We start from the raw sequence: 27,175 nt of genomic DNA, 5'->3' as shown, positions 1-27,175 counted from the left end.
ACCATAAAATTCACCATTTCAAATTGTGCAGTTCAGTCGCTTTTACTGTCTTCACAGGGTTTTACAAACATTACCTCTAATTCCAGAATATTTTATTTTCATCATCCCCAAAAGAAACCCATACCCATTAATAGTTACTCCCTATTTCCTCTTGCCTCCAGTCCCTTGCCTACCATTTAACCATTACCTGTCTCTGAATTTACCTATTCTAGACATTTTATATAAATGGAATCATACAATATGTGGTCGTTTGTGACTGGCTTCATTTAGTTGTCATAATGTTTTCAAGGTTTATTGGTTTCTTTTATCAGAAATTAATACTTTTTTTCTTGGTATCATTCATTAATCTACAATTACATGAGAAACATTGTGTTTACTAGAATCACGTTATCACCAAGTCCCCGCCACAAACCCCATTACAATCACTGTCCATCCGTGTAGTAAGATCCTCTAGAATCACTACTAGTCCTCTCTGTGTTTCACAGCCCTCTCCGTGCCCACCCCCACATTATACCTGCTAATCGTAACACCCCCTTTCTTCCCCCCCTCCCCCGCAACCCACCTCATCCCTCCCTTCCCACCCATCCTCCCCAGTCCCTTTCTCTTTGGTAACTGTTAGTCCATTCTTGGGTTCTGTGATTCTGCTGCTGTTTTGTTCCCTCACTTTTTTCTCTGTTCTTATACTCCTCATATGAGTGAAATCATGTGATACTTGTCTTTTCTGCCTGGCTTATTTCACTGAGCATAATACCCTCTAGCTCCATCCATGTTGTTGCAAATGGTAGGATTTGTTTTCTTCTTATGACTGAATAATATTCCAACGTGTATATGTACCACATATACTTTATCCATTCATCTACTGATGGACACTTAGGTTGCTTCCATTTCTTGGCTATTGTAAATAGTGCTGCGATAAACATAGGGGTGCATATGTCTTTTTGAGACTGGGCTCCTGCATTCTTAGAGTAAATTCTTAGGAGTGGAATTCCTGGGTCAAATGGTATGTCTATTTTGAGCTTTTTGAGGAACATCCATACTGCTTTCCAGAATGGTTGAACTAATTTACATTCCCACCAGCAGTGTAGGAGGGTTCCCCTTTCTCCACAACCTCGCCTGTATTTGTTGTTGTTTGTCTTTTGGATGGTGGTGATCCTTACTGGTATGAGGTGATATCTCGTTGTGGTTTTAATTTGCATTTCTCTGATGACTAGCGATGTGGAGCATCTTTTCATGTGTCTGTTGGCCATCTGAATTTCTTATTTGGAGAACTGTCTGTTCAGTTCCTCTGACCATTTTTTGATTGGATTATTTGCTTTTTGTTTGTTGAGGTATGAGAGCACTTTATATATTTTGGATTGTCAACCCTTTACCAGATCTGTCATTTATGAATATATTCTCCCATACCGTTGGACGCTTTTTTGTTCTCTTGGTGGTATCCTTTACTGTACAGAAGCTTTTCAGTTTGATATAGTCCCTCTTGTTCATTTTTGCTTTTGTTTCCCTTGCCCAGGGAGATATGTTCATGAAAGTTGCTCATGTTTATGTCCAGGGATTTTTGCCTATGTTTTTTTCTAAGAATTTTATGGTTTCATGACTTACATTCAGGTCTTTGATCCATTTCAAATTTACTTTTGTGTATGGTGTTAGACAGTGATCAGTTTCATTCTTTTACATGTAGCTGTCCAGTTTTCCCAACACGAGCTGTTGAAGAGGCTGTCATTTCCCCATTGTATTTCCATGGCTCCTTTATCATATATTAATTGACGATATATGTTTGGATTAATCCCTGAACTCTATTCTTTTCCAGTGGTCTGTGGGTCTGTTCTTGTGCCAGTTCCAAATTGTCTTGATTACTGTGGCTTTGTAGTAGAGCTTGAAGTTGGGGAGAGAGATCCCCCCTGCTTTATTCTTCCTTCTCAGGATTGCTTTGGCTATTCAGGGTGTTTTGTGGTTCCATATGAATTTTAAAACTATTTATTCCAGTTCATTGAAGAATGCTATTGGTATTTTGGTAGGGATTGCATTGAATCTGTAGATGACTTTAGGCAGGATGGCCATTTTGACAATATTAATTTTTCTTAAGAGCATGGGATGAGTTTCCGTTTGTTAGTGTCCACTTTAATTTCTCTTAAGAGTGTCTTGTAGTTATCAGGGTATATATAGTACTTTCACTTCCTTGGTTAATTTCCAGGTATTTTATTTTATTCTTTTTGATGCAATTGTGAATGCAATTGTTTTCCTAATTTCTCTTTCTGCTAGCTCATCATTAGTGTATAGGAAAGCAACAGATTTCTGTGTATTAATTTTGTATCCTGCAACTTTGCTGAATTCAGACATTCGTTCTAGTAGTTTTGGAGTGGAGTCTTTAGGGTTTTTTATGTACAATATCATTTCATCTGCGAATAGTGACAGTTTGACTTCTTCTTTACCAATCTGGATGCCTTGTATTTCTTTGTTTTGTCTGATTGCCATGGCCAGGGCCTCCAGTACTATGTTGAATAACAGTGGGGAGAGTGGGCATCCCTGTCTTGTTCACAGTCTTAGAGGAAAAGCTTTCAGCTTCTCACTGTTAAGTATGATGTTGGCTGTGGGTTTGTCATATATGGCCTTTATGTTAAGGTACTTGCCCTCTATACTCATTTTGTTGAGAGTTTTTTATCATGAATGGACGTTGAAGTTTGTCTAATGCTTTTTCAGCGTCTGTGGAGTTTATCATGTACTTTTTCTCTTTTTGTTGATGTGGTGGATGATGTTGATGGATTTTCAAATGTTGTACCATCCCTGTATACCTGAGATGAATCCCACTTGATTATGGTGTATGATCCTCTTGATGTATTTTTGAATTCAGTTTGCTAATATTTTGTTGAGTATTTTTGTATCTTATGTTCATCAGGGATATTGGTCTGTAATTTTCTTTTTTGGTGGAGTCTTTGCCTGGTTTTGGTATTAGAGTGATGCTGGCTTCATAGAATGAGTTTAGAAGTATTCCCTCCTCTTCTATTTTTAGAAAACTTTAAGGAGAATGGGTATTATGTCTTCTCTATATGTATCATAAAATTCCGTGGTGAATCCATCTGGCCTGGGGGTTTTGTTCTTGCGTAGTTTTTTGATTACCAATTCAATTTTAATTGCTGAGAATTGGTCTATTTAGATTTTTCTGTTTCTTCCTTGGTTAGTCTTGGAAGGTTGTATTTTCTAGGAAGCTGTCCATTTCTTCCAGGTTTCCCAGCTTGTTAGCATATAGATTCTCATAGTATTCTCTAATAATTCTTTGTATTTCTGTGGGGTCTGTCATGATTTTTCCTTTCTCATTACTGATTCTGTTGATGTGTGTAGATTCTTTTTTTCTTAGTAAGCCTGGCTATGTATTTTGTTTATTTTCTCAAAGAATCAGCTCTTGGTTTCATTGATTTTTTTCTATTGTTTTATTCTTCTCAATTTATTTCTTCTCTGATCTGTATTATGCCCCTCCTGTTGACTTTGGGCCTCATTTGTTCTTTTTCCAGTTTCAGTAATTGTGACTTTAGACTATTCATTTGGGATTGTTCTTCCTTCTTTAAATATGCCTAGATTGCTATATTATTTCCTCTTAGAACTGCCTTTGCTGCATCCCACAGAAGTTGGGACTTTGTGCTGTTGTTCTCATTTGTCTCCATATATTGCTTGATCTGTGTATTAATTTGGTCATTGATCCATTGATTATTTAGGAGCATGTTGTTAAGCCTCCATGTGTTTGTGAGCCTTTTTGTTTTCTTTGTACAATTTATTTCTAGTTTTATTCCTTTGTGGTCTGAGAAGTTGGTTGGTAGAATTTCAATGTTTTTGAATTTACTGACGTTCTTTTTGTGGCCTAGTATGTGGTCTATTCTGGAAAATGGTCCATGTGCACTTGAGAAGAATGTGTATCCTGCTGCTTTGGGGTGTAGAGTTCTATAGATGTCTCTTAGGTCCATCTGTTCTAGTGTGTTGTTCAGTGCCTCTGTGTCCTTACTTACTTTCTGTCTAGTGGATCTGTCCTTTGAAGTGAGTGGTGTGTCGAAGTCTCCTAGAATGAATGCATTGCATCCTATTTCCTCCTTTAATTCCGTTAGTATTTGTTTCACATATGTTTGTGCTCCTGTATTGGGTGCATATATATTTATAATGGTTATATCCTCTTGTTGTACTGACCCCTTTATCATTATGTAATGTCCTTCTTGATTTCTTGTTACTTGCTTTGTTTTGAAGTCTGTTTTGTGTGATACAAGTACTGCAGCACCTGCTTTTTTCACCCTATTGTTTGCATGAAATATCTTTTTCCATCCCTTGACTTGCAGTCTGTGCATGTCTTTGGGTTTGAGGCGAGTCTCTTGTAAGCAGCATATAGATGAGTCTTGTGTTTTTACCCATTCTTTTACTCTGTGTCTTTTGAATAGTGCATTCAGTCCATTTACATTTAGGGTGGTTATTGAAAGATATGTACTTATTGCCATTGCAGGCTTTAGATTCGTGGTTACCAAAGGTTCAGGGGTAGCTTCTTTACCATCTAACCATCTAACTTAACTCACTTATTAAGCTATTGTAAATACAGTATGATGATTCTTTATTTCTCTCCTTTCTTATTCTTCCTACTCCATTCTTTATTTGTTAGGTGTTTTGTTCTGTGCTCTTTTGTATTTCCTTTGACTGCTTTTGTTAATAGTTGATTTTATTTTTTGCCTTTAGTCAGTATTTGTTTGGCCTGCTTTCTTTGTTGTGATTTTATTTTCTCTGTTGACTTCTATTTAGCCTTAGGAGTGCTTCCATCTAAAGCATTCCCTTTAAAATATCCTGTAGAGGTGGTTTGTGGGAGGCAAATTCCCTCAACTTTTGCTTGTCTGCGAATAGTTTAATCCCTCCTTCATATTTGAGTGATAGTTGTGCTGGATACAGTATTCTTGGTTCAAGGCCCTTCTGTTTTCATTGCATTAAATATATCATGCCATTCTCTTCTGGCCTGTAAGGTTTCTGTTGAGAAGTCTGATAATAGCCTGATGGGTTTTCCTTTGCAGGTGACCTTTTTTCTCTCTCTGACTGCCTTTAATACTCTGTCCTTGTCTTTGATCTTTGCCATTTTAATTATTATATGTCTTAGTGTCCTTCTTGGGTCCTATATGTTGAGAGATCTGTGGGCTTCCATGGTCTGAGAGACTATTTCCTCCCCCAGTATGGGGAAGTTTTTAACAATAATTTATTCAAAGACCCTTTGTAACCCTTTTTCTCTCTTCTTCTTCTGGTACCACTATAATGTGAATATTGTTGTTTGGATTGGTCACACAGTTCTCTTAATGTTCTTTCATTCCTGGAGATCCTTTTATCTCTCTCTGCCTCAGCTTCTCTGTATTCCTGTTCTCTGATATCTGTTCAATTAACAGTGCCTTGCACCTTATCCAGTCTGCTCTTAAGTCCTTCCAGAGATTGTTTCATTTCTGTAGTCTCCCTCCTGACTTCATCCCTTAGTGTTTGCATATTTCTCTGCAGGTCCATGAGCATGGATATGGCCTTTATTTTGAATTCTTTTCAGGAATATTGGTTAAATCTATCTCCCTATGCCCTCTCTCTGGGGTTGTCTGGGTGATTCTTGACTGGGTCAGATTCTTTTGCCTTTTCATGGCAATGGAGGTGGTCGTAGGCAGGTGGCACTTGTGTCAGCTGGGAGAACAAAGTCCCTTCCTGCTTGCTGGTCACCTTACCATTCTTCACTGCCTGTGCCAGTTACGCACACACCAGGAGCAGCCTCTGGGTTAATCCCCTCAACTACCATGCGCGGGGTGTCCCTCCAGGTAGCCCAGAGCCCTGTGAGGAGTGGCAGGCACGCCACGTGTGTTCTCCTGTGAGAATGGCACCCCTTTGTGCCTTGCCCCAGTTTCCTCTTTCTGTGCTGGGCTTCTGCGCGCTGGTAGCAGCCTCTGAGTCTGGCCTGGTTAGCTGCTCTCTGGGAGGAGACTCTGGGCAGTTGCTGTGGGCGGGTCTGTTCTTCAGGTGCTGTGCCACTGTGGCGGGGCAGCGCCAGCCAGGGGAATGAATAGGAGGCTGCTTATCGCCATCAGGGACTTCAGTGCTGCGTTGCCACCCAGGGGGTTAGGGTGCCTTAAGTTCCTCAGGATTCCCAGCCTGTTGGGCTGTGGCCAGGACGATGGTCCACCTGTGAATCCTCTGTCCCTGTAAGACTTTCAAAAAGCACTCACTTTTCTTTAATCCCAGGGAGCTGGCTGTGGGGACCTGCTTGCAGATTTACTTTTCCGTTTCTCTAATATCCAGTACACTATGCAATATGTGTCTGTGCTTCCAGTGAAGATTACTAGGGCTGGGTATTTAGCAGTCCTGTGCTTCCACTCCCAACCCACTTGGACTCAGGTGGGGGGAGTACTTGGGTCCCAGTAGGTCATGGCTTTGTATCTTACCCTTTTCATGAGAGGCTGAGTTCTTGCAAATATAGATGTAGCCTGGCTGTTGTACTGCTTCTTCTGGTCTCTCTGTTAGGCATAGTTGTATTTGTTGTATTTTCAAAAATATATATGGTTTTGGGAGGAGATTTCCACTGCCCTACTCATGCCACCATCTTGGCTCCTCCCCCTCTTGCTAACACTTTTTAAAAAAATTATTACTATAGCCATCCTAGCAGGTGAAATGGTCTCTCATTATGATCTTGAGTTGTATTTCCCTAAAGAGTAATGATGTTGAGCATCTTTTCTTTGTTGGCCATTTGTATATTTTCTTTAGAGAAATCTCTATTCAAATCCATTTTTATTTTCTCATTATGTTGTTGAATTGTAACACAATTGGTTTTTAAAACTGATGTGGAAAGTTAGTTTTATCTTAATTGCCTTCAGTTAACACTGAGTAAAGACGTTTAGGCTACATTGTAAATTATTATCGTCTCATAGTTCATGAGGCAAAAATCCTTTTTTCTTATTCCATCTTGTAAAAGAATGGTATTGTTAATTTAAGAAGTAAGGCAGCACTTTCTAACAGGACAAAATATGTTACCTTTATAAAATAGTCTTTTCCTTCTCTTTCAGACATTTGCTTCACCATTGTTTCCAGGCTTTGATGGATCATGGTGTGAAAGTTGCTTCAGTCTTAGCCTACTCATTCAGTAGACGGTGCTCTTATATAGCAGAATCAGATGCTGCAGTAAAGGAAAAAGCCATTCAGGTTGGCTTTGTTTTAGGTAAGTAATAGTAAAATAAAGGAGTGTTTTGTCCCATGACATGACTCAGAATTAAACCTGGTAACAATAAAAGATTCTCCCAGGACATTCCCTTTAGCCTACAAAAGGAAGTTATGAGGAGAACATCAGAAAAACCAGATGTGATTTATTGAACATTACCTGTACCGTGACTATAGTAGGCAATTAAATAATATCTTTCTAAATCCTCATGATATTCCAGTTTTGAGATTGTATTAATAGTATTTTACAAATGAGGAAACAGAGAAGTAACTTGCTCAAGTCACATAGCTGGTAGTAGAGCTAAATTTAGAATCCTGCATCTGTATGATTCCAAACCACATCTTTTTCTACCATGTCTTGCTGCTATCAGCCTCTTTCATCACCTTACTATATGCTGTGACATGGGACTTAATCCTTTTGGGCCTCAGTTTTTCCATCTCTAAAATAAGGGTAATTTTGTATTTCCTCTTGGGAATGTTATTAGAATACTGAAAACATAAATGGAAAAGGATTCTGAGAAGGTCTTGTGTGCTGTACATACAGAAAAATATTGTTTAATGTTTGTGTAACATTTAATATGGTTTGCATGGATATACATAGGTATGTGTGTTTCAATTGTTAAAGTTACTACCTTTCTTTTAAAATTTTTTAAAATTTTGAAATGATTGTAGATTCAGACAATAGCAAAACCCAGAAATGACACTGGTTTAGTAAACAACAGACCTTTAATTTTTGCCAATTTTTACATACTCAGTTGTATGTGTGTTTCTATGCAGTTGATTCTGTGTAAAGGTTCATATAATGGTTATTACCATGAGGATACAGAACTGTTGCATTACCATATACTACCTTTCATCTTTAACTTCTCACATTAATGTATGCTTATGTGTTTTCTCTCTCAGTGTCTTAAACATGCACATGCACTTTCTTTGCCAACAAATTTTCATAATCAATTCCTTCACTCTTAGAATAAATCATTGTAGTGCTTATAGAAAGTTGGCTGGAGGAACTTCAGAAAATTGTTTTCTGAAAAGAACCTTCAATGTTTTATCTGTTGATGGTCCCCTGGAATATAAATTGCAGCAAAGAATATGACCAGAGAATGTTTCTAACAGTAGAGTGTGTGTAATCCTGATAAATGTGAAGGCTGATATCTGTTCAGTCCTAGATGGTCATATAAAAATCTATGGGAGAAATTTAGTATCAAGGAAGGGGAAAGGCAGGAAGGCTAGTGTTCATTAACAGTCTTCTGTCATCTCCACACTTTTACCAATCTGGCCAGTATAATACTCCATTCTGAAGAAATACCATGAAAATGGAACCCACGTCCTAACAACTTGTAGTTGTGGTATCAGTCTTGATCCTAAAATTTCCACAACAATGAAAAAACGTCATGCCAAAAGTATACAGTGATGGAGGTAATTTTTTTTAGGTAACAGCTTTATTGAAATATAATTCATATGCCGTACAATTGACCCATTTAAAGTATACAGTCCAAAGGTCTGTAGTATATTCATAGAGTTGTGAAAATATCACCACAGTTAGTTTTAGAGCATTGCTATCACCCCAGAAAGAAACCATTGCCCATTAGTAGTCACTTTCATTCCTTCCAACTCCAGCTCTAGTAGCCATCTACCTACCTTTTGCCTTTAGATTTACCTATCCTGGATATTTCATATAAAAGGACTCATAAGATAGATGATTTTTGAGACTCGCATTTTCCTTTAGCATAATGCTTTCAAGTCCATCCATATTGTAAAGATAGAATTTAAAGAATTTTAAAACAGGTATTAGACAGTGGAAAAGACAGAAAGGGAACCCTAGTGTATGAAAGGACAAAAAGTGACCCATAGGTCATTATGGACATAGCTGCAAAAATCAACCACCTCTAGGGCTTGGGGAACCAAGTGATGGGGTTGAAATTATTAAAATTTAGAAGCTTGAGATGTCTCACAGAGATGGGATGCTACTAGGCTGGTACTGGTGCCTCAGGTCTCTGACGAGGTGGCCCATGGGTCTGGAACCTAGACCTCTAGGAGTGGCACCTGGCTGACTCTGATGGGGTTCTGTGAATCTGGTTTTGCAAGTTTTGGAAAACAGCAACTGAAATTGGCTTATTGGAGTAAATTGCCACTGCCAGAGTAAAGAAGCTACCCTGGGCCTTGCTGACAGAAACTGGAAGCTAGCAGGGAGGAGTGTCTCTTGCTTGAAATCCACCTCCTTTCTTCCTTCCTTTCCCCGCTTCCCTCTCCCTCCTCCCACAGTCCCTCTTTTTGGCACAGATGACAGGGAGCTACCTGGCAAAGGAGAAATGTATGTAGAGTCCTAGCCCCAGCATCATAAAACAGAGCATAGAAGGGTTGATTTGAAGCTGAGAGACAATAGCCTAATAACCTGCACAGCACATAGTATTTTGGAACGATGAATAGACTGTTGCTTAGTATGAATATGTGTATTAGCCTTTTTATTCCAGTTACTTGGTGAGGGCCCTAAAATGTTCTAAAGCACATATCTGTCCAATTAAAGTAATATTTGGTTTGCTTATCACTTTAATTAAATATAAAACATGGGTCTGAGCAAAATAGATTTTCACAACTCAAGACACCATTGACAATATTAAAAAATGTATTAACCATTGTGGCAATCAAGAGCTTCTAAAAACATTGGATGGTATTCTAAGGAAATGATGCCAGTGCATTAGGACTGTTGGAGGAGGGCAGTTTAATTTCTTGCTAAAAATACTAGATGAGCAAACATCAACATCTCTTTGATCTGTGTATCTCCTAAGATGTGACACTATACTAAGATTAATTTTTTCAGATTTCTTTATCTTTTTTGAGATTGGGAATGGAGAGATTGAAAAGTTTACCCTGCAAGATAAAAATGTTAGAATCATTCAAATATAGTGGCTAATTAAGTAGAAAATGGCAACTCTAAGGCCATGGAGTATTCTTAGAGGGGTAAACTCTTGACCCCTTACTCAACGTCTGATCTTAGATCTAATTCCCCTAGTTTAAAAGTTTTGTTTTGTTTTGTTTTTAATTTCACAATTTAGTAATATTTTTATTTTGGGCTAAGCATAGTACTTTAGTATTATTGGTTTTTTGTTTTCGAGAATATTTATTGTAAGCATGTCCTTTTAGCTTTCAAGTGATTTATTAAATTACTTAAAGTTACTGGCTTTTCTTGTCCTTTAGGTGGCTTTCTTTCAGATGCAGGCTGGTACAGTGATGCTGAGAAAGTTTTCCTGTCCTGCCTTCAGTTATGTACTCTACATGATGAGATGCTTCATTGGTTTCGTGCTGTAGAATGTTGTGTGAGGTAAGTTGGAACAAATCCAACAATTACATGCTGTAATAGTACTTAGTGGCTTTATAGGTTTAGCTCTTCTAAGCATACTCCAACATTGGAATAAACCTCCAAGGTGATATTTATATGTCATGGTTTCACTAGCCTGGTCTCTTGTCTCATCCCCAAAATATTGTTAACTTCCTATAGGCATCTTAGCTTAGATTTGAGTATTATGAAAAAGCCTGTATTTTATATTTCTTTTTGTTTTGTCATTGAGCTTGTTTGTTCATTCAATACATATTTATTGAATGCCTAGTATGTACCAGGAGCTGTGCTAGGCACAAGGTGCTAGGAAAAGTAATATACATTTATCTTGAGTATTAATTTTTTATTTTTGGTATCATTAATCTACAATAACATGAGGAACATTATGTTTACTAGACTCCCCCTTTCACCAAGTTCCCCGACATACCCCATTACAGTCACTGTCAATCAGTGCAGTAAGATGTTGTAGAATCACTACTTGTCTTCTCTGTGTTGTACAGTCCTCCCTGTGCCCCCCCTACATTATAGATGCTAATCATAATGCTCCCTTTCTTCCCCCCCACTTAGCCCTCCCTTCCCACCCATCCTCCCCTGTTCCTTTCCCTTTGGTAACTGTTAGTCCATTCTTGGGTTCTGTGAGTCTTCTGCTGTTTTTGTTCCTTCAGTTTTTTCTTTGTTCTTGTACTCCACAAATAAGTGAAATCATTTGATACTTGTCCTTCTCCACCTGGCTTATTTCACTGAGCATAATACCCTCCAGCTCCATCCATGTTGTTGCGAATGGTAGGATTTGTTTACTTCTTATGGCTGAATAATACTCCATTGTGTATATGTACCACATCTTTATCCATTCATCTACTGATGGACACTTAGGTTGCTTCCATTTCTTGGCTTTTGTGAATAGCGCTGCGATAAACGTAGGGGTGCATATGTCTTTTTCAAACTGGGCTGCTGCATTCTTAGGGTAAATTCCTAGGAGTGGAATTCCTGGGTCAAATGGTATTTCTATTTTTAGTTTTTTGAGGAACCTCCATACTGCTTTCCACAATGGTTGAACTGATTTACATTCCCACCAGCAGTGTAGGAGGGTTCCCCTTTCTCCAGAACCTTGCCAACATTTGTTGTTGTTTGTCTTTTGGATGGTGGTGATCCTTACTGGTGTAAGATGATATCTCATTGTGGTTTTAATTTGCATTTCTCTAATGACTAGTGATGTGGAGCATCTTTTCATGTGTCTGTTGGCCGTCTGAATTTCTTTGGAGAACTGACTGTTCAGCTCCTCTGACCATTTTTTATTGTATTATTTGCTTTTTGTTTGTTGAGGTATGTGAGCTCTTTATATATTAGATGTCAATCCTTTATCAGATCTGTCATTTATGAATATATTCTCCCATACTGTAGGATTCCTTTGTGTTCTATTGATGGTGTCCTTTGCTGTACAGAAGGTTTTCAGTTTGATATAGTCCCACTTGTTCATTTTTGCTTTTGTTTCCCTTGCCCAGGGAGATATGTTCATGAAGTTGCTCATGTTTATGTCCAGGAGATTTTTGCCTATGTTTTTTCCTAAGAGTTTTATGGTTTCATGACTTACATTCAGGTCTTTGATCCATTTCAAATTTACTTTTGTGTATGGTGTTAGACAGTGATTCAGTTTCATTCTCTTACATGTAGCAGTCCAGTTTTGCCAACACCAGCTGTTGAAGAGACTGTCATTTCCCCTGGTATGTCCATGGCTCCTTTATCATATATTAATTGACCATATATGTTTGGGTTAATCCCTGGACTCTCTATTCTGTTCCAATGGTCTGTGGGTCTGTTCTTGTGCCAGTTCCAAATTGTCTTGATTACTGTGGCTTTGTAGTAGAGCTTGAAGTTAGGTAGCGAAATCCCCTCTGCTTTATTCTTCCTTCTCTGGATTGCTTTGGCTGTTCGGGGTCTTTTGTGGTTCCATATGAATTTTAAAACTATTTATTCCAGTTCATTGAAGAATGCTGTTGGTATTTTCATAGGGATTGCATTGAATCTGTAGATGACTTCAGGCAGGATGGCCATTTTGATAATATTACTTCTTCTTAGCCAAGAACATGGGATGAGTTTCCATTTGTTAGTGTCCTCTTTAATTTCTCTTAAGAGTGTCTTATAGTTTTCAGGGTATAGGGCTTTCACTTCCTTGGTTAGGTTTATTCCTAGGTATTTTAATCTTTTTGATGCAATTGTGAATGGAATTCCTTTCCTGATTTCTCTTTCTGCTAGCTCATCATTAGTGTATAGGAAAGCAACAGATTTCTGTGTGTTAATTTTGTATCCTACAACTTTGCTGAATTCAGATATTCTTCGTTCTAGTAGTTTTGGAGTGGAGTCTTTAGGGTTTTTTATGTACAATATCATTTTATCTGTGAATAGTGACAGTTTGACTTCTTCTTTACCAATCTGGATGCCTTGTATTTCTTTGTTTTGTCTGATTGCCATGGCCAGGGCCTCCAGTACTATGTTGAATAACAGTGGGGAGAGTGGGCATCCCTGTCTTGTTCACAGTCTTAGAGGAAAAGCTTTCAGCTTCTCACTGTTAAGTATGATGTTGGCTGTGGGTTTGTCATATATTGCCTTTATTATGTTGATGTACTTGCCCTCTATACCCATTTTATTGAAAGTTTTTTATCAAGAATGGACGTTGAATTTTGTCAAATGCTTTTTCAGCATCTATGGGGATGATCATGTGGTTTTTGTACTTCATTTTGTTGATGTGGTAGATGATGTTGATGGATTTTCAAATGTTGTACCATCCCTGTATACCTGAGATGAATCCCACTTGATCATGGTGTATGATCCTCTTGATGTATCTTTGAATTCAGCTTGCTAATATTTTGTTGAGTATTTTTGTATCTATGTTCATCAGGGATATTGGTCTGTAATTTTCTTTTTTGTGGAGTCTTTGCCTGGTTTTGGTATTAGAGTGATGCTGGCTTCATAGAATGAGTTTAGAAGTATTCCCTCCTCTTCTATTTTTTAGAAAACTGTAACGAGAATGGGTATTATGTCTTCTCTTCTCTGTATCTCTGTTAAAATTCAGCAGTGAATCCATCTGGACCAGTAGTTTTGTTCTTGAATAGTTTTTTGATTACCGATTTCAGTTTTGTTGCTGGGAATTGGTCTGTTTAGATTTTCTGTTTCTTCCTTGGTTAGTCTTGGAAGATTGTATTTTTCTAGGAAGCTATTCATTTCTTCTAGGTTTTTCAGCTTGTTAGCATATAGGTCTTCATAGTATTCTCTAATAATTCTTTGTATTTCTGTGGGGTCTGTCATGATTTTTCCTTTCTCATTACTGATTCTGTTGATATGTATAGATTCTCTTTTTTTCTTTTTCTAAGTAAGCCTGGCTAGGGGCTTATGTATTCTGTTTATTTTCTCAAAGAACCAGCTCTTGGTTTCATTGATTTTTTTCTATTGTTTTATTCTTCTCAATTTTATTTATTTCTTCTCTGATCTATATTATGTCCCTCCTGTTGACTTTGGGCCTCATTTGTTCTTTTTCCAGTTTCAGTAATTGTGACTTTAGACTATTCATTTGGGATTGTTCTTCCTTCTTTAAATATGCCTGGATTGCTATATTATTTCCTCTTAGAACTGCCTTTGCTGCATCCCACAGAAGTTGGGACTTTGTGCTGTTGTTCTCATTTGTCTCCATATATTGCTTGATCTGTGTATTAATTTGGTCATTGATCCATTGATTATTTAGGAGCATGTTGTTAAGCCTCCATGTGTTTGTGAGCCTTTTTGTTTTCTTTGTACAATTTATTTCTAGTTTTATTCCTTTGTGGTCTGAGAAGTTGGTTGGTAGAATTTCAATGTTTTTGAATTTACTGACGTTCTTTTTGTGGCCTAGTATGTGGTCTATTCTGGAAAATGGTCCGTGTGCACTTGAGAAGAATGTGTATCCTGCTGCTTTGGGGTGTAGAGTTCTATAGATGTCTCTTAGGTCCATCTGTTCTAGTGTGTTGTTCAGTGCCTCTGTGTCCTTACTTACTTTCTGTCTAGTGGATCTGTCCTTTGAAGTGAGTGGTGTGTCGAAGTCTCCTAGAATGAATGCATTGCATCCTATTTCCTCCTTTAATTCCGTTAGTATTTGTTTCACATATGTTTGTGCTCCTGTATTGGGTGCATATATATTTATAATGGTTATATCCTCTTGTTGTACTGACCCCTTTATCATTATGTAATGTCCTTCTTGATTTCTTGTTACTTGCTTTGTTTTGAAGTCTGTTTTGTGTGATACAAGTACTGCAGCACCTGCTTTTTTCACCCTATTGTTTGCATGAAATATCTTTTTCCATCCCTTGACTTGCAGTCTGTGCATGTCTTTGGGTTTGAGGCGAGTCTCTTGTAAGCAGCATATAGATGAGTCTTGTGTTTTTACCCATTCTTTTACTCTGTGTCTTTTGAATAGTGCATTCAGTCCATTTACATTTAGGGTGGTTATTGAAAGATATGTACTTATTGCCATTGCAGGCTTTAGATTCGTGGTTACCAAAGGTTCAGGGGTAGCTTCTTTACCATCTAACCATCTAACTTAACTCACTTATTAAGCTATTGTAAATACAGTATGATGATTCTTTATTTCTCTCCTTTCTTATTCTTCCTACTCCATTCTTTATTTGTTAGGTGTTTTGTTCTGTGCTCTTTTGTATTTCCTTTGACTGCTTTTGTTAATAGTTGATTTTATTTTTTGCCTTTAGTCATTATTTGTTTGGCCTGCTTTCTTTGTTGTGATTTTATTTTCTCTGTTGACATCTATTTAGTCTTAGGAGTGCTTCCATCTAAAGCATTCCCTTTAAAATATCCTGTAGAGGTGGTTTGTGGGAGGCAAATTCCCTCAACTTTTGCTTGTCTGGGAATTGTTTAATCCCTCCATATTTGAATGATAATCATGCTGGTTACAGTGTTCTTGGTTCAAGGCGTTTTGTTTGACTGCATTAAATATATCATGCTGTTCTCTTCAGGCCTGTAAGGTTTCTGTTGAGAAATCTGATGATAGCCTGATAGGTTTTCCTTTGTAGGTGACCTTTTTTCTCTCTCTGACCGCCTTTAATACTCTGTCCTTGTCTTTGATCTTTGCCATTTTAATTATTATATGTCTTGGTGTTGTCCTCCTTGGGTCCCTTGTATTGGAAGTTCTGTGAGCTTCCGTGGTGTGAGAGACTATTTCCTCCCCCAGTTTGGGGCAGTTTTTAGCAGTTATTTCTTCAAAGACACTTTCTATCCCTTTTTGTCTCTCATCTTCTTCTGGTACTCCTATAATGTGAATATTGTTCTGTTTGGATTGGTCACAGTAAGTATTAATTTTTTTACTCCTACTTTATTAACATTTCTAAAATCATGCATAATAAGATTAGTATTTTACATTTAAATGTTTTCGTTAATAATACATTTTTTAACAGCAGCGGAAGCACAGAACCCAAAAATGGACTAACAGTTACTAAAGGGAAACGGACTGGGGAGGATGGGTGGGAAGGGACGGATGAGGACGGGAAAAAAGAAAGGGGGCATAACGATTAACATGTATAGTGTTGGGGGGGGCATGGGGAGGGCTGTGCAACACAGAGAAGACAAGTAGTGATTTTACAGCATCTTACTGTGTTGATTGACAGTGACTGTGAATGGGTATGTGGAGGGAACTTGGTGAGGGGGTAGCCTAGTGAACATAATGTCCTCCATGTAACTGTAGATTAATGATACCAAAATAAAATTTTAAAAAAATACATTTTTTAATAGATGTACTTAAAGGGAAGGAGCACAAATCTATACGTAACTGTGATTTGATTGTCCTTATTTTTTCTGCATTTGTAACGTTTAGTTTTAGGGGTTTTCTTACCCAAGTTTGATTTGAGGCTTCTTAAAATAAGTTTTCTTAAAAATAATTATTTGAGGGAAACTTAAGGGAAATCAAAATAAAGTTAAAAAAAAAAGAAGCAGATATTCCTTGTCCAAGTTAAGTGAAGTCTGGTCTATTTGTTAAATTTATAGTTTTCTATTTTTATTGAAAAAAGGGTCATATTTCTTTGGTACCTTAGAGGTGAGTTAATTAAAACTGAATCCCTTCAGAGCTAAGACATAGACTTTTTTATGTAAAACCATTGTTGATTGAAGCTAATATTAAGTTAACCTTTCAAATTTTTTTTTTAATCAGTTGATGTTCAGTCTTTTGAGGTTGTCATCCTGTTTCATACAGGGCTTTACCTTTTGTTAGACAAACATACAAATCCTGAAGTTAATTTTGTAATGTGAACTTCATTATAAATAATATTTTAGAAGCTTATGATAATTCCCTACAGATATTTTAGAAGTATGTTATAAATTGTAGAAATACTTGTGTGCAGAAACTATAAAGAGAGTAGTATCTGTAGTTGGGTCTATAAATTACAGTATTGATAAAAATAAATCTGTGTCATTTTCCCTCTCATTTTCCGCCTATTCTGTCTGTAAGAATAGACTAGACTATCTCATGGAATTTCAGGGACTAGTTGAATGTTTCTGTGCATGTGAAATAGTTAATTTGGAACAGAAAAGATATTTTGTATGATTTCTCTTTTAGATTCCTCTTTTTAGCAGTCTTTTTGACCAAAAGGTAAAATATTTTCTTCTTACATGTGCTTTTTATTTATAGAATCAGAAAATTTATTTCACCCAGATAGCATTTCTTCAGATTTTAAGCCTCCTGTGTACATGTTGCTTTACTGTAACCAAAAGGTTTAGTTTTTTCACAGGGGCAAGGCTTTCTCTCTCATTCCTATTTTGTCATCTTTAGTATGTAGTTCACATCATAGTGTTTGTAAGTGTTGTAGGCAGGGAGAAGGGCAAGAGGTTCATGAGTCTGCCTTTTATTTTTCTTTTTTTCCATTCAGAAAAAAAAAAGCTTTCTGAGAAGTCTAACCCTAGTTCTGTTTGCTTACTTTTATTTGAAACTGAGAAACTAGGACACGTTTTTCATACTCTCCAACCCATGTAAAGTGGTCTGGGGAACAAAACATTTTTAATTGTGCATATTTCTGCCCTGAATGAACTCATGGTCTAAGTTAAGGAAGGTGGGGAGGGAGGTAATATTGGATAGGTAACTAACAATACAGTGACTGTTTGGGCTGTCTTCAGAAAAGGCACAGATGAAATTAGAAAAATGTCTGGACCAAAAACAAAACAGTTTATAATACCAACTTACTACCTGTATACCAAGACATTTTGTTCTTAATGAATTTGAAGTTTCACAATAAAATTTGTTTCTGCACAGCTACACTTGCCAAATTCTTGGTCATGGTCATCACAGATGTATTTAACATAATTTATATATACTATATCGTTTTATTATCTGTTTAGTATTATTTGAAAAAAGATAGAATTTTTCTAAGCTTTTTTTTTAAGCCAGAAAAATTAGGGGGATTAATTGACCATGTGTTTAATTGAATTTGAAAATAAGTGTTTTGCAGAACAGATACTCATGAAATTCTTTGGCTAATCTGGGGCTAGCATAGAAGCAATATAGAGTGAATGTTGGAAAATCTTCTTGTTAAACCTGGTACCATTCTCAACCCTTACTGTATTCCTTGAAGACCCTGCTATTTCTAAATACTCATATTCTGTTTAGTAACTTAGTATTTTTGTTTATCTGTCTATTGCCAAACAAAAAATAATAATAATAATAATATCTATAACCCTGCTGCCCAGAAATAACTATAATCACTATATTGGAGTATTTTGAGAATTTTAAGTGAGAAGAGTAACTTCCTAAACTTGTGGGAGAAGACTTGCATCTAGATTGAAAAAGAACCCTGAGCGCTAGGCAATTGAATTGGCTGAAATCCAAGAATAAGTAGAAATTAGAAGCTAAAAAAAAACCCAGTAGCTCAGTTATTGAGAGAAGTAGTATGCCTTACCAACTTTTATTCTAACATAAAGAATATACAAAGATTCAGTTTACCTCCATGTACTTTATCTGAGGAAAATACTCAAGAAGCAATTTCTCTAACCAAATAAAAGTACAGTAACAACAAATCTCAAAATGGTAGATGATACACAAATGATGGTAAGCAATGAATATGTATGTATAACAAAGATATGTCGTTATATGTAAATGGATTAAAAAAGAAAGAAATATGTCTTAAGAATATTTTACAAACTGGAAATGAAAGGAATTTTGAAGTAACCTAAACAAATCCTCAGTTACCACATACCATTAAATGTAAGGTAAGAGTTTTTCCCGCCCTTAATTTATCCTTCAGTAAAGACAGTTGCCTTATAAAGTCCCTCATGTGTTATGTGATTTTTCTCTTAAGTCTATTACTTTGAACAGCGAAGTAGTATTTAGGGAAGAAATGTTAACCTGAAAACTCAGCCAGTGCCAATGTCTGAAAAGCTCATAAAGACTACATGGCAGAATTTTCTTTTTAAGGAGGTAAAGGAATTTAACACATTCAGAATTATTCTGGAAGTTATAACCTTATAGTTGTGTTACATGTCTTTATTGACCAGCTTTTAAAATACTGTTTTAAATGTGATATAGTATGTGGTTTGGTTGTGGAGATTATAGATGTCTTCTTGTGGAATGGAAAAGCCCAACAGTCCTAATGCTTTTTGCAAATGGTTGCTGGTGGTATCTTTGGATAAAATTTCAGATGATATCATACTCAAGAAATGCTCAATTTAAAAAAAAGGAATGTTTTTAGTCTGAAAAACTCTTAAATGACCCAAAAAGTAGTTATGGTGATGATGGGAGATAAATATTCTAAGGTACATGTGAATAGTTTGGATAAAATTGTTTCATTTTTCTGAGGAGGAAAAAACAGTGTTGGGAAGTTTAATTAAGATATTAAATATATATGTATAACAAAGAGTATTTAAATATCATAAGTTTAAAAATGTTATCACATGCATCCTTTCAACTTGAAGTAATCAAGTTGGCCAGAAAGTTTTTTGGATGGAAAATGGAGGCTCTTATTATGTTCAGGTTGCTTTTTATTGGTCATATTTGATAGCTTATTTTTAAAATACATATTTGTGGAAAGTAGTAAGACACAAAAGTGTGGCAAAGGTCTCATTTTGGTGAGTGGAGTAGGAATGGCTGTCATTAAATGTTCAAACATCATCAATGCTAAGAGTCAATATATAATGACTTGTATAATGGAAGAATATGGTAGACATTCCAAATTAGGGAAGTGGAAGTAGGTAAAAATGGTTGGAAACCTGTCCAAGCTAGGTATAAGCAAAGAGAGTAGAGGAAATGACTAAATATAATAAATGAAGAACAGCTAAGTAATGATAAGTGAAAGATAATATGAAAAGATTAAAACCAAACATAGCTGTCATCATAGTACATGTAAGTGGGCTCAATTCCTATATCTAAAGATAGCAACTGCCGAGAGAGTTAAAAAATGAAATTTGGCCCTATATATTATTAAAGTACTCCCTAATGATAATACTAACAACAAAGCAGAATTCAGGATAAAAAACATTAGTTGATACAAAAGGGATGTTGATCTCTTAAACAACTGGTGTGGGCAAAACTGGACAGCTACATGTAAGAGAATGAAACTGGATTATTACCTAACCTCATACACAAAAGTAAACTCGAAATGGATCAAATACCTGAATGTAAGTCATGAAACCATAAAACTCTTAGAAGAAAACATAGGTAAAAATCTCTTGAATATAAACAAGAGCAACTTTTTCCTGAACGCATCTCCTCAGGCAAGGGAAAGAAAATAAAAAATGTACAAATGGAACTACATCAAGCTAAAAAGCTTCTGTACAGCAAAGGATACCATCAGTAGAACAAGAAGGCATCCACAGTTGGAGAATGACATATCCAACAAGGGGCTAACATCCAAAATATATAAAGAACTCAAATGTCTCAACACCCAAAAAGGAAATAAGCCAATTAAAATATGGGCAGAGGATATGAACAGACACTTCTCCAAAGAGGAAATTCAGATGGCACATGAAAAGGTACTCCACGTTGCTAATCATCAGGGACATGCAAATTAAAACCACAGTGAGAAATCACCTCACACCAGTTATACATTGAAAAGACTAGGAACAACAAATGCTGGGGAGGATGCGGAGAAAGAGGAACCATTCTACACTGCTGGTGGGAATGTGAATTAGTTGAATCATTGTGGAAAGCAGTATGGAGGTTCCTCAAAAAGCTCAAAATAGACATACCATTTGACCCAGGAATTCCACTCCTAGAATTTATCCAAAGAAAACAAGTTCTCAGATTCAGAAAGACATATGCCACCCCTATGTTTATCGCAGCACTATTTACAGATAGCCAAGATATGGAAGCAACCTAAGTGTCTATCAGTAGATGAATGGATAAAGAAGAAGTGGTACATATACACAATGGAATACTATTCAGCCACAAGAAAGAAACATCCTACCATTTGCAACAACATGGATGGAGCTAGAGGGTATTATGCTCAGTGAAATAAGCCAGGCAGAGAAAGACAAATACCAAATGATTTCTCATTTGTGGAGTATAACAGTGAAGCAAAACTGAAGGAACAGAACAGTAGCAGACTCACAAACTCCAAGAAGGGACTAGTGGTTATCAAAGGGAAAGGGTGGGGGAGGGAGAAGGGGCTTGAGGAGTATTATGATTAGTATTATGGTGTAGCGGGGATCTTGGGGAAGACTGTAGCATAGATAAGACAAGTAATGACTCTATGGCAACTTTACTACACTGATGGACAGGGACTTCAATGGGGTATAGGGGGGACTTGATAATATGTTTAACAATAACCATATTGTTTTTCATGTGAAACCTTCATAAGAGTGTATATCAATGATACCTTAATAAGAAAAATTAAAAAAGAATATTGATAAAATGTGCAGTCCATAAAAAGGTCATAAACTCATCTATAGCAAATAAGATAGCACCCATTTATATAAGCATTGCACCCTAAAAATACAAAGAATTTTATAAAAAAGGTAATCAGTACATGTCAAGGTGCCTCCAGGGTAGATTGATTCATAATTCATTGAGGTTATAAAGGAGCTATATTTTTTTCCATGTGTCTGATGCTCTATCCTCTGTGTGCTGTTTCATCTGTGGCTTGCTCACCAGTGTTTTAAGAATGCTGCTATGATTTGAAGTATCACATGCAGATTCCACATTACCCAGCAGAAGAAAGACTTCCTTCCCAACCACAGTATTTACCTTTAATGACAGGGAACCTGTCTCAGAAACCACCTAACCTAACCACTGAGTCTCATTAGTCAGAGCTAGGTTATTTGGTGACTTCTGAATCAATCACTGGCATGGAATGGGATCACTACTATAATTGGCTTAAACTAATCTTGATTTACTCCAAAGTCCTATGAGAAAAGGGGTCAGTGCCTAAACAAAATCAGGGTTCTGCCAAATAGCATGAGGTGCATAAAATGACTGTTAGGAAGCCAACAGTATCTGCTACATTTCACAATACTTTGCTCCCCCACTTAAAATTAAAACCACACTAGACTGACATAGGAAAAAGAAGATACAGATACCTAAAATCTGAAATATGAGGGCATTACTACCAACCTTCCCAAAGTAGAGTCATAAGAGAATCCTGTGAACAGTTGTATGCCAGCAAATTAGATAATATAGATGAAATGGACACATTTTGAGAAACATGCAAATTACTTAAACTGACCCAAGAAAAAACAGGAAATCTCAACAAACCTATAACCAAGTAAAGAGATTGAATCAGTAATCAAAAACGTTCTAACAAAGAAAAATCCCAAGACCAGAAAACTTCACCAGTGTGAAGTCTACCAAACATTTAAAGAATTAACACCAATCCTTCTCAAAGTCTTCCAAAAAATTGAAGAGGAAGGAATACTTCCTAATCCATTTTATGAGATCAGTATTAGATATCTCAACAAGAAAAAAAAAACACAAATGAAAATTACAATGTCCCTTATAAATATAGAGGCAAATCTTCTCAACAAAACACTAGCAAATCAAATCCAATTAGCATATAAAAGAATTATAGACCATGATTAACTGGGACTTACTCCAGGAATGCAGAGGTGATTAAACAACAAAATCAAGGAATGCAATGCCAAATTAATAGAATGAAGAAAAATGTATGATCATCTCAGTTAACATAAAAGGCATTTGACAAAATCCAGCACCTTTTCATGATAAAAACATTCAGAAAACTAGGACTAGGAGGAAACTTCCTCAATATGATAAAGGGCATTTATGAAAAACCCACAGGTAACATCATACTCAATGGTGAAAGGCTGAAGGCTTTCTAGAACAAGACAAGGATGCTCACTTTCACTACTGTTATTTAACGTTGTCCTAAAAGTTCTAGCCAAAGCAGTTTGACAAGAAAAGAAAAGAAAATGTATCTGTATTGGAAAGAAAGAAGTTGAACTGTCTTTGCTCACAAGTGAATTGATCTTACATCAGAATTAAGGACTTCTGTGTATCAAAGGACATTTTTAAGAAAGTGAAAAGACAACCTATAGGAGAAAATATTGGCAAATAATATATCAAATAAGGGTATTATCAAGAATATATCAAGAACTACAATTCAGCAACCACAAGCAGTGCAATTTAAAAAATGGGTGAAAGACTTGAATAGACATTTCTCCAAAGAGGATATTTAAATAGCTGATAAGCACATGAAAAGATGCTCAGTATCATTTGCCATTAGGGAAGTGCAAGTCAAACACAATGAAATATCACTTCACACCTTAAAAAAAAATTAGCTGCTAGCAAAAATATAGAGAAATTGGAATTCTTGTCATTGCTAGTGGGAAGGTAAAATGCTGCAGCTGCTGTGGGATTCAGATTGGTGGTTCCTTAAAAAGCTAAACAGAAAATTACTATATGATCCACAGAAGTTTCACTCCTAGGTATATATACTCCAAAGAATTGAAAATGGACATAAACAGATAACCTATATGCCAATGTTCATTGCAGAATTTTTCAAAGTAGCCAAAAGGTGGAAACAACCCAAGTATCTTTCAACAGATGGATAAACAAAATATGGCATATGTTTAAAGTGGAATATCATTCAACCAGCTGCAACACAGATGAACCTTGAAAATAATATCCTAAGTGAAGTGACCTACATGTAAAAGAACAAATGCTATGTGATTCCACGTATATGAAATATATCTAGAAGAGGCAAATTTATAAAGACAAAAAAGTAGCTTAAAGGTTACCAGGAGTTGTGAGGGAATGGGAAGCTTGTTATAGTTCTGTTTGGGATGATGAAAAGGTTTTGGAAATGAATGGTGGTGATGGTTGCACAGTTGGTGAATATGATTAATACTACTGACTTGTACAGTTAAAAATGGTTAATAATAGCAGATTTTGTTATGTATTTCACAAAAAATCTCATATCAGTCTTTATTTTTATTATCCAGCCCTCCCCTTTCAGTCTGTCATTTATTTCCAAAATTGTTAAGTAGTCCTTGGAAAAATACAGTTGTAAACAAAAGAAAGATGGTTTTCCTTTAGGTTTACTTCCTTTCACTGTTTTATTTTTGTCGTATCTATCTAATGAAGATCTAACTAGTCTTCTTGTTCATTCTGATAGTAAATATATTCATAAGCCAATGGCTTCTAAATTTATGTATTTTCCGTTTCAGACAATGTTTAACCAATTAAATAGTAATTGCTTTTGACAATAGCTGTTGGCCAAGTAGATGTGATTTTATGTTGTCATAAAAATAAAATACTACACAGAAAACGAATTAAGATACGATATGAAGAAGAACTTCCAACGTCAACATCCTCTGGAAGAGTCAGTCAAGAAGATGAACATCAAAAAACTTCACAAAGATCCTGGCGCTGCTGCGGTTGTAGCTGCAGTCATCCCACTGGTTCCTGGACTTGCCATTGGAATTGAAGAAGGAGATATCTAAGCTGGCCTGTGCATACAGTAAAAACAACAAATTTGACTGGATCTGTACTATCGGAACTCAACCAAGAATTAGGAGAAGTGCGAGTTGCAGTGCTCCAAAATCGTGCAACTATAGACTATCTACTGTTAAAAGAACACACGGGATGTGAACAGTTCCCAGGAATGTGTTGTTTTAATTTGTCTGATTTTTCTCAAACTATTCAAATTCAGTTAGACAATATCCATCATATCACTGTTAAGTTTTCACAAATGCCTAGGGTGCCTAACTGGTTTTCTTGGTTTCACTGGATATGGCTGGTAATTGTAGGTCTGCTTTTGTTATGTAGCTGTATTCCTATTATGTTAATGTATGTGTGCAATTTAATTAGTAGTTTAAAACCTATACATGCTTATGTTACTCTACAAGAAGTTATGTCAAAGAAATAATCAATCTTCCCATGTTTTTTTCCATCTGCTACTTCTATAGCTTTTCTTCTTCCTTCCTAATTACAACTTTTTAGTAGAATTAGTGCCTCATATCGAAAATCACCGAGTATCGTAATTCTTCCAAGTGGTAAAGATACCTCAAGACAAATGGGCATAGAAGCCACAGGGCATAAATCTGCAAAAAAGTAAAAAGCTAACCTTTTCAAAGAATATTGCTTCTCTCTCACTTAACAACGTTACATTTCCCTGTATGGCCCTGGAAGATGACTGGTTAGCCAGAGACGGGTAAGATTCCTCAAGGGAGGAACAACCTAAGACAGGCACAGTCGCAGGGGAGCCATCAGGAGAGAAATTGGGGACCAACAGAGGAGAGACTTAGAACCTCACCCCCCCTGTTTTGAGAGAAATCTTCTGCATCCGTGGATGTTTTGTTGCCCTTGTCTAGCTTGGATTAATACTTAGTCTATAGGCACAGACCTGATCATCTACATTTGCCCTCTTACAGCACTAAATTATGTTTTCTACCTTTATCTTGCATCTACCTACCACTTCAGCATTTTATTTAAAAAAATAATAAGGGAGAAATGTGGGATTCACATATAAATCAAGTATAAAAATCAAACAAATAATCATATCTGACTTGATTGTTTATAGTTCATGATGCGTGATCAAAACCGAAAGTGTCTGTGATATGACTGCCCTTGCACTGTTCAGCATGTAAGAACTTATTCACTATGTAAGACTTTGTTCACCATGTAAGAACTTGTTCGTTATGCTTCAGAAGATTGGAGACTGTTGAGATATAGGCTTGGGGTTGATTAATGACTGTGCATTGAGTCCCCTATACAGAATTTTATTGTTAACAACCATTTGATCAATAAATATGAGAGATGCCCTCTCAAAAAAAAAAATCAAGATATACCCATCAAAAAAAAAAGAGAGAGAGAACAGTGAATCACAAAATTGGCAACTGCTATCAGATATCTCAAAGTGCCATTCTCAAGTCCAAATAAAAATGGCAATTTTAATCTATCTGGTGCCCCAGGTAGAGAAAAAACACAAGACAAATGTCCTTTTCTTAATACAGGACAACCATGCTAAACCTTAAAATACTCTTTAATTGCTGGCTAATTGTCCTTGAATACAGTTTAGACTTCATCCGCCCTATGTCACTATTTTTATCTCATTTAAGAAATATTAATGTCAATGCATCAGGTACTATTGTTGGCACTGTAAATATGAGCTTGCATAAATTGCAATGAATATGAAAAAAAATAAAATAAAATACTACAGGGTAGAAGGTATATGGGAAATCTCTATACCTTCTCCTCAGTTTTACTATGAACCTAAATCTGCTCTGAACAAGCATAAAGTAAAATACTTTTTTACATGGTAGAGCCACCTTTGGAGAACCTGCCTTTTCAATGAACTGATATTGGGTCAAAAATAAATCCTCAGTTCTTGGTTTCTTTGGACTAAAAAGTTCCTTGGGTCCTGCATTCTGCTTAGTGTCAGCCCAGATAGACACACAGACACTGAAGAGTCTCCACGTGTTTAATTTGCCCTTTTGTTTTAATAGACAACCAGCAAGGGAATGGAGAAACTATCAAGCTATACTTTTTTTAGCTTAACATATTTAGTTGCTACCCCCATTATATGCAAACATTAAATAATTTCCAGAAACTAACTTTTAGGGGGAGTTCCTACAGTGAACATGTTGGAAATGCAATTCTTAATTAGTATTATAGAAATGAGAGCACTGTTCTTTTCATCTTCTAAATTTACAACCTTTGCCTGAGTTTAACCTTTTTCTCATTCAACCATTGTATAACTATCAATTCTGAATTTCTAATACCAGTCCTTTTTTTCTTGAGTGTTTTGTTTGTTTGTTTCTGGATGCTGCACTGTCTTCTGTCCTGGTTAACTTACTTCCATTATTGGCTTTACTATAATCCGTTTTCTACTCTGCAGCCAGAGCAATCTTTTTTCAAGTTGTACTGTCTAGTATGGTAGCCATTAACCACCTTTAACTGTTTTATTTAATTAAAATTAAAATTAAAGACCAGTCCTCAGTCACACCAGGCACATTTTAGATACTTGGTAGCTGCTTGTGGCCTGTGGCCTACCACACTGGACAGAGCAGGTGCAGAACATTGCAAGTGGCATTAGGTAGTGTTGCTCTAGAGCATAGGTCAAATAATCGCATTTGCTATTGTAACCATTGGCCAACAAGGCCATACAAAATCTTATATGCTCTTTCATCTCTCTGTGTAATCCTTTTTTTCATAATACTCCAGACACATTGGCC

General features: G+C 36.4%; 1 protein-coding gene across 1 annotated transcript in view; it reads left to right on the top strand.

The window, feature by feature from the left end:
• The window catches only part of APPBP2 (amyloid beta precursor protein binding protein 2), a 69,663-nt gene that overhangs the window by 24,962 nt on the left and 17,526 nt on the right, over nt 1-27,175 (top strand). Inside the window, exons 3-4 of the mRNA XM_037026850.2 lie at nt 7,041-7,192; nt 10,390-10,513. Of these exons, the coding sequence (XP_036882745.1) occupies nt 7,041-7,192; nt 10,390-10,513 (276 nt within the window). The remainder of the gene's footprint in view (nt 1-7,040; nt 7,193-10,389; nt 10,514-27,175) is intronic.

This window comes from Manis javanica, chromosome 4, assembly GCF_040802235.1.
Source record: "Manis javanica isolate MJ-LG chromosome 4, MJ_LKY, whole genome shotgun sequence".
Classification (NCBI taxonomy): domain Eukaryota; kingdom Metazoa; phylum Chordata; class Mammalia; order Pholidota; family Manidae; genus Manis; species Manis javanica.
The sequence above is the reverse complement of the archived record's forward strand: the minus strand, read 5'-3'. Positions and strand labels throughout refer to the sequence as shown.